This window comes from Phaseolus vulgaris, chromosome 8, assembly GCF_000499845.2.
Source record: "Phaseolus vulgaris cultivar G19833 chromosome 8, P. vulgaris v2.0, whole genome shotgun sequence".
Taxonomy (NCBI): domain Eukaryota; kingdom Viridiplantae; phylum Streptophyta; class Magnoliopsida; order Fabales; family Fabaceae; genus Phaseolus; species Phaseolus vulgaris.
In genome coordinates this window covers 13,897,012-13,905,512 of record NC_023752.2, presented here as the reverse complement: position 1 = coordinate 13,905,512, position 8,501 = coordinate 13,897,012, and the positions used below count along the sequence as shown (strand labels likewise).

The following is an 8,501-nucleotide window of genomic DNA, read 5'->3' as shown; positions in this document are numbered from 1 at the left end:
CTTTTAGGAGTCACCCCCCTTTGTAGTCATCAACCGAGAGTACAACATTAAAATCTTCCAAAATACACCAAGATCCTATTAAGAAACTAAGATCCCTCCACAAAATTTGTCTAACCAAGTATGAGTTAGCAACATAGACACCTGCAAAGCTAAAACATTTATCATGCAAAAGGCAAGTTACAGATATAAACTGATCATTGACCAAAAAATATTGGATAAGATTTGGAACTGGCAAACACCAAAGCTTAGAAGCTTTATTAATGATAAGAGATGTAGCAACCAAATACAGATTAATCAAGAAAAATAAGGATGGATTTATGAAGTTTAAGTAAATTAAACAACATCTCCATAGTTTTATGGTTTGCCAGTCCTCTAACATTCCAAAAAAAAAAAGGAGACCTTCATTGCGACTTTTTGGATAGACTTGCCATAGCAGTTTTCTTGGATTTAACAATCTCCTTAGGTAGTCTCCCTGGTTTCTAGTAGTGCGAACAATTTCCAACCCAGTATCACTGACACTTTCCTCCATCTCACTAGGATATGCCAATATTTTATTATATTTCTTTAATATTTATATAATTTTAACTACTTTTACATACTATTATATTAATATTATGTTATTTTTTTTAAAATACAAATATATATTTAAATTCTATTTTTTTATAAAAATATTAATTTATATTAAATAAATTTGTAAAAATCCAAATTATTTTTATTAACGATATGAATTTGAATTTAAAATCTAATTTAAATATTTGGATTGAAATTTATAAAAATCCAAAATTATATTTATATAAAAATATAAATATAAATTTAAAAAGATTTGGATTGGAGATAATCATCCTTAGTTTTTACCTCATATAAAAAAACCATTTTACATCCTCAAAATTGACAAATAAAATGTAAATCAAAATATACCCATTTTTATTATATCATTTATTTACCGGGGTGGTCTAGAAAAATTTTAGAGGTTTCGGTACCCAGTTCATGTCGACCGACATATCCAAACACATCAAAATTTAGAAAGACATTAACAAATTTAAGGAGAGTGTCTTCTTCCTGCACCCCACGTTTTTCTTCCTACACCCCACAATTTTAAATATTCCAAAATTAACATTGACCTATAATTTGAAAAGGGGCACTGTGCTGAACTTCCATTGTCACTGTGCATCTTCATCATTTGATATCAACTACTATGGAGGGTCTTTGTAATTGTTCGTAGCAAGGTGGAGGAGTACGCAACGCTGTCGAAGTGTTGTTTAGGTTGTAGAGGTAAGAGTTAAGTTTTTTTTTAGGAGCATGGTGGTTATAGAGATTTCGGGGTTACCGGATATCAGGATCCGATATTGTATTCCAGATTCATTCATGAATCCAGAAGTGATTAAATTTTGTTTTTCATATGAGGGGGTGTTCCGGAAGTTAAAATATCATAAATTGTTGTTTTCCGGATTGTTGAATCCATAAGCCTAAATTGTATTACGGATTGGTCGATCCGGAAGCCTAAATTGCATTATGGATTTCTGAATCCAGAATTTTTTTTTTTTTTTTTGTTATGGATTCTTGAATCTGGAATGGTCTTTTTTAATTATGGATTATTGGATCCGGAATGATTTTTTTTACTTATGGATTCATGGATCCGAAATGCAATGATTTAGTTTCATTTTTTATTTTATTTGTAGAAGCATGGATAGTAGTGAAGAATTTGAACAAGAATTATATGATGGGGTTGATGTGTGGGATGATGATGATATTGAGAAGTCATTTTTTAAATCGAAGGGATATGAATGTACAAATGTGTTTACTACATATGAGGTAAAGTTAAGTTTGTAAAGTATGTTTAAGTTGTTTGTTAATGAGTAAATGAAATAATTTGTTATGATAACTTTTGTAGGTATTTCGTACTCGAGATGAGCTCCTAAAGTGGGTTAGAAAAGTTGTGTTTCACTTTGGTTTTGTTATTGTGATATTGAGATCAGATACTTCAACTGGCCAACGAGGAAGGAAGACATTTATATTATTTAGGTTGTGAGAGATGAGGTAAATACAGACGATATAAGAAGGATTTACAGGTTATTGAGAGTGGAACTAGGAAATGTGGTTTTCCTTTCAAATTACGAGGGTATCCAGTAAAGAGTGGTGAAGGACGGATATTGAAATTAATTTGTGGGTCTCATAATCATGAGTTGGCAAATACATTGGTTGGTTATCCATATGTTGGTAGGTTCACATGTAGTGAGAAGTCAATGCTTATGGACATGACAGACAGTTCGGTGAAGCCTAAAAATATTTTGCTAACAATGAAAGAGTATAATGAGAAAAATGTGAGCACAACAAAACAAGTTTATAATGCACGATATATGTACAAAAAATCAGTAAGAGGTTATAGAACTGAAATGCAACAATTGATTATGTTACTTGACCAAGATATGTATGTCCATTGGTCTAGGTTTGAAGAAGGGACGAATGTTGTGCAAAATTTATTTTGAACACACCCTGATTCAGTGAAGCTATTGAATGCCTTTAACATTGTATTGCTGATGGACAGTACGTATAAAACTAATAGGTATAGGATGCCCTTGTTTGAAGTTGTTGGTGTAACCTCAACAGGATTGTCCTTTAGTGCTGCATTTATGTTACTCGCATCAGAACGTCATCATAACTTTGTATGGGTCCTTGAGAAGCTTAAATGTGTGTTTTTGAGAGTTGATTCATACCCAAAGGTTATGGTTAGTGATAGAGATATTGCTCTAATGAATGCAATAAATGTTGTGTTTCCCGAAGATGCTAATTTGTTATGTCGTTTTCACATTGGTAAAAATGTTAAAGCAAAATGTAAAATGATTGTTCATCCAAAAGAGGCATGGGATCAAGTGATGGAATCTTGGGGAGCAATTGTTGATTGTGAAAATGTAGAGTCCTATGAACATCGTGTGGAGTCATTTAATGTTGTTTGTTCACCATAACCTATATTTACTGAATACGTGATTAGTACTTGGTTAAATCCACATAAAGAAAAGTTTGTTAAGGCTTGGATGGATAAAGTCATACACTTAGGCAACACGACAAGTAACAAGGTTGAGGCTGCACATTGGAGTTTAAAGAGGATCCTTGAGACGTCAATGGAGGACTTATGCTTTTGTTAGGATTCCATTAATAAGATGATCATCTTGCAACATAATGCAATTAAATCTTCATTTGAAAAGAGTTTGCATGTAGTGAGTCATGTCTTCAATGTAACAAGATATAAGAAATTGGTTGGCTTCGTATCGAAATATGCCTTGCAGTATATTGCAGAAGAGAGTGATCGAGTTAAATATGTTGGTTTAGATAAATCTCGTTGTGGGTGCACCATTATATCTACTCATGGCATTCCTTGTGCTTGTGATTTGGCTTCCTTTGTTGTTGGTAGCATACCATTACATTCAGTGCATTTCATTTGGACACGATTAAGCTTTTTTGATATTTCAAGTGATGATACTTCAACAGAGTTGTCCATCCTACAAGAGTGGGTTGTCATCATGAATCCGTTCAATGAGGTTGACATGACTGGTAAGATTAACATCAAAGCCAAATTACGTGAGATTGTCTATCTAGTTAAGACATCTTTATGTCCACCAAGGGAGAAAGTAAAAACCAAAGGTGCACAAAAAGAGTGTCAGAGTACATTTGGTAGATCAACGAAGCGAATTCCTTCTTACTTTAACATGTTAATGTCATTCTTTCACAACAAGATAGTTCATCTAGTTTGAAATGTAGCAAGGGATTTATTTCGGAGACTCCTCCGACCATATCAATACCAATGATACAACAATTTCCGGTGGGAATTCATCCTTACATTGTTGATATTGTTGATGTTAAGGCTGACGGTCATTATGGCTATCGTGTGGTTGGTGCATTATTGGGTATGGGAGAGGAGTCTTGGGCTACTGTACGCATGAACTTGCATAAAGAACTTTGTCAATGGCGTCAAGAATATATTGATTTGTTTGACGGAGATGAATGATATGAATTTTTGAAAAATTCACTTCTAGTTGGCCACATGGTAATTCTATTCATTCTGAATGATGTTATTAATTGTAAAATGGTGTACGAGTTGGATTAACTTGTTACATTTTCTTATGTTTGAAGATAAGTACAGAGAAGTGGATGACAATACCAAATATGGGATACATTATTACGAATCGATATAATGAGATTGTTGTGTGTTTATCTCTTAAACAATCATTGACTATTTTTCCATTAAGATCCCAACCTCCAACAGATTCTAATCATCACTGCATCATCTGTATTGGACATGTTCATGGAAATCATTTTGTTCAGGTTTGTTAAAGTTCATTGATAATGAATTTTAGGAATCATAGAAAAACATAATGACATTGCTTACAATTTTTAACAGGTTCAGTTGCAAGAAGGTTGTCTGATTCCACCAACAGATATTTTATGGTATACTCATTGTAATCAAATTGCCAAAACTTGGTGTTCATATTATACAAGTCGGATGCAAATGTTTACACAAATTATGTCCATTAGGAGACATTTATAGTTGTAATTGCATTAATAAATGAATATGTTAACATTCTTACTATTATAAATGCAGAAGAATTGTCTAATTTCATAACTAAAGTGTTCATTCATTAAATTCAGAAATAATTGTAAACTAAGTCTTTCTTCACGAAATTACAAAACATATCAACAACTAAAATGATCATCATCATCATCCGTGTCGTCGTCTGCGGACATACACAAACATGTCCTAAGTGGTTGATCGGGCTAACATCAAGGTTGTCTGTGTCCCTTCCCATGCAGGTGAATCCTCGATTAGATGACCATCATCTATAATCAATTGCAAGGTGGATGTTATTCTTCTACAAAGACCCTACAATTATAAACAAATTACATTGATTGCAATTGACCATGTATTATTTAAAAAAGTATGTATCATTCCCATCCTGACGTCATCCATCAGGGGTAATCATCGGAGGTCGATTATCCTCAGCCATTTAAATGATATATGGGTGTGATATAGACCGAAACCACTCCAAATATGCAGGAACACAGGTACCAACATCAGTTGCTAATACGACACCCTGTACGAGGTTAGCATTAAAATCTAACCATCGATGGTCGATCTCAGATGTGGAGGGATTGCCATGGTGAACAGTGGATGGGTGACGAGGGATACACTGTATATATCCAATTTGTCTGAGTACAAGTTCAGGAAAATGCATCTGCCTACAAGCCCTCAATTGAATGTACACTGAAAATAATGAAATCCACTCAAAAGGACGCACCGCTTTATGCTCTTCGTACGGCATCCATTGAACAACACCTATACAAAGGCTATCTAATTCCATCCGAACAGATGCAAATGTGGACAGCCTACTCCTAACCACATATTTCATACACCGCGGCTCATCCTCAACATAGTCACCCCGAAGTTATCGGTGCCCAATACTCGGAAAGTGCTCATATATCCACGATGCCAATAACGTGACATACCCAACTAACTGTCTAGTATTTGCATAGGAACCATCTCCCAACTGCTCATACATGTGGGTCAAAGCAGTTGCTGCCCACGAGTATCCTCCGGTGTGCCTTAAATCTACAAATAATCTCAAGTAGGATACACTAACCGAAATAGCACTCTTATCTGCAAAGATGGTACAACCTACTAGGTGTAGGAAATATGCCTGTGCAGCCAGAGTCCATTGTCTCTTGGTACATGCGTCCTATACATCTCCCTCAACCAGCTTAGACGCACATGTCCTCCCCAACAATGACCAGTCTCGGCAGCTGCTACTCCCCAATCTACACTAAGTGAATCAACAAGCAAATCAGTCGTTGTAGTTGCATCCAATCTCGGGTACGTGTAAAATTGTCCGATAATTGGGAGGTGCAACAAATTAGACACATCATCCAATGTGATGGTCAACTCACCTACAGGCATATGAAAGGAATGTGTCTCTGCGTGCCACCTTTCTACAAATGCACACAAGAATCCTTTGTCTATCGTGTCATAGCTTACCCCAACAAGTCCAGCTAAACCTGACAACTCCACTGCAGGTAGTATCCGAGAATGTGGAGCACCCATCTTATTCATTTTTCGGCCATGAGAAAAAAAATTTAACTCTGCTTGTGATGAGAATCAAATAAAGGAGGCTTTTATTAATGGAGGAAGAGGACATCCACCCTCACATTAGAAGTTCTTCCTTCTAGTCTTCTCAAAATTAAAAGAAGACATAAAATAAAGATGAGGCTCAAGCCCAAAGCCCAAGCCCAATAAGGCCAAAGCCCAAAGATCCCAAGTCCATCCCATGAGGGGCAAGGCCAAGCTTTGAAATACTCTTGTATAGGTTTAGGAGGTGTGGTTATTAAATAAAGGAGTGTGAAAATGTAAAATAAAGTCACATTGTCCATGTGACTTAGGAGAGTGGTGTAGGTGTAGTTTTTAGGAGGTGTCATAGTAGAAAAAGGTCAGACCTCCCATGTGACTTGTTTTTGGTGGGAATTTCAAATGAGTTTTATTTGAAATTTCCCACCTATTTTTCAGCACCTCTAGGCTATAAATAAAGGTGCTTAGCTTGTACAATTCAGATCTGAATTTTGATTAGAGAAACTATACTCAATTTTTAAGAGAATTGGAGAGCTTTGTGCCTTCCTCACTTAGTCTTATCTTGAGAGTTCTATGGTTACCTCAAGTGGCGGCTTGCACACTCATCTTGGAGTCACCATCCTCTAAGTGGCGTGATTATCCAACCATTCCTCCATCTTCATGAACTTTCTCTTCTCCTTCCTTCATTCTCTTGTTATATTCATGTCTTAGCTTGCTTCTTAGCTTTTTCTGTTCGGCAGTTTCAATTCCTTGCTGTTTTGCTTCGGTCATTTTAATTCTGCTGTTCATCTTTGGTTCTTCTTCCTTTTCTAGCTTAATTGTTCGGTGCATTTCAGTTCTTACACATTTTATTCGGTGGCTTTGCCTTTTCAATCAATTTGTTCGGTTCAATTTGACAATACATGAAACTTCCATATGAGTTTGGGTTTTGGTACTAGTCTTGGTGAGTTCTTGATAATAGAACTTTGATCCAATTCTATCTTAAAGTGCCTATCTCATATCCAACTCAAGATGATTCCTAAGAATGTCAAGAATCATTCATATTGTGCTATTGGAATCATATCAGCTTGGATTTGGAGCACCCATCTTAACCCTAAACCCTAAATCATTATACCGGAAACATCAATGCGAAACAGTACCGGATCAAGAAATCCAGAATATTCTTGGATGCAGAAATCCAGAACATTCCCGGAGTAACAAATCAGAGATTTTACCAGAAGCATAAATCCAGAATTTTACCATATTTTGTGATGCGAAATTCTACCGGATTCTATAATTTGGAATGTGAAAAAGCACTTACGAAAACAAAAATTCATACAAAAACGGATGTCTAGATTTGAAAACAAAAAAAAACTTACTTACCTTTGCCAAGAGCACTCTAAATCACCAAGAAGAAATGTGTGAGAATGGTTTGGAGGTGTCGTTGGTAAAAGATGAAGAAACACGCTGGTAGGTATTCATGTTTTGTACAAGAACACCACTCCGTGGCTTCTTTAGGGTTCTTTTAGGTTAGGGATATTTTTAGAATTTAAAAAACTAATAAGGATGATTTAGTCTTTGCATTAGAGTGTGGGGGTGTAGGAAGAAAAACGTGGGGTGCGGGAAGAAACTGCCTCGTGGGTAAATATTAAGTAAAAGTAATGTGTTCTTAATTATGGTCCAAATGTTAATCTGACCCAATAATAATAATGGGTCCATAATAATTATATAAATAATCACAAATTTTGAGAAAATGTACGTCATTATAGCACATTGAATACTTTTATCGTGTCATCCCTACCAAAAACATACAAAGGAAAGAAAAAGTTAATAAATAAATAAAAAGGAAGAAATGTCCTAAACAAAGTAAAATTGCTAAATGAGTAATAAAGAAAATAGTTGGCCGACTAAAAAAAAACAGATAATAGTTTTCTCAATCTTCTCTTAAATAAAAATATTTATTTAATGATAAATCCAAATACTAGACTTATAATATATTTTTTATTATAATACAAGTATATGCTAAAAAGAAAATCCAAAAGAAAACATGACGTGAGACTGTATCAGAAAACAGCACCCAATCCCTGCAGCAATGCCAGTTGACTACTCATCATATATCACATCCCAACATTCAATGGATCTAAGGTCATTGGGGAAAAGGCTAACAAATAAACTCCCACAAATTCACCTTAAGTTTAATTTTCAGTGTAAGTAAAATTCAGAAAATGGAAACAAAATCTCCAAACTTTAGATTAGAAGTTTCTCTCCTGATTTGATTCATAATTCATTATTATTGTATCATTCTTATAATTTCGTACTAAATCTAGAATATAAAAATATTGTGACAACCAACTGAAAGTGCAAATAAGATGGTTTAAAGACTTACATGCAAGACAATAGGCTAGAAATT

The 8,501-nt window shown here is 34.9% G+C and overlaps 2 protein-coding genes across 2 annotated transcripts; one reads left to right on the top strand and one right to left on the bottom strand.

The window, feature by feature from the left end:
• Positions 1 to 3,158: 3,158 nt before the first annotated feature.
• On the top strand, positions 3,159 to 4,003 carry LOC137824620 (uncharacterized). The gene is made up of 2 exons (XM_068630287.1): positions 3,159 to 3,639; positions 3,732 to 4,003. The coding sequence occupies exons 1-2, from the start codon at positions 3,159 to 3,161 to the stop codon at positions 4,001 to 4,003; spliced, it is 753 nt and encodes a 250-aa protein (XP_068486388.1).
• A 997-nt stretch (positions 4,004 to 5,000) lies between these two features.
• Positions 5,001 to 6,091, bottom strand: LOC137824619 (protein MAIN-LIKE 1-like). Its single transcript, XM_068630286.1, has 3 exons — positions 5,691 to 6,091; positions 5,500 to 5,595; positions 5,001 to 5,385 (listed from the first exon to the last, which is right to left on the bottom strand). Exons 1-3 carry the CDS (start codon positions 6,089 to 6,091, stop codon positions 5,001 to 5,003), a joined length of 882 nt encoding a protein of 293 aa, XP_068486387.1.
• Positions 6,092 to 8,501: the final 2,410 nt, after the last annotated feature.

Coding starts and splice junctions, on each gene's coding strand:
- LOC137824620 (XM_068630287.1), top strand. CDS start 3,159: ATGATCATCTTGCAACATAATGCAATTAAATCTTCATTTGAAAAGAGT. Junction 3,640..3,731: donor GGAGAAAGTAAAAACCAAAG/GTGCACAAAAAG, acceptor TTTCACAACAAG/ATAGTTCATCTAGTTTGAAA.
- LOC137824619 (XM_068630286.1), bottom strand. CDS start 6,091: ATGGGTGCTCCACATTCTCGGATACTACCTGCAGTGGAGTTGTCAGGT. Junction 5,596..5,690: donor AATGGACTCTGGCTGCACAG/GCATATTTCCTA, acceptor TGTAGATTTAAG/GCACACCGGAGGATACTCGT. Junction 5,386..5,499: donor AATACTAGACAGTTAGTTGG/GTATGTCACGTT, acceptor ATATGTGGTTAG/GAGTAGGCTGTCCACATTTG.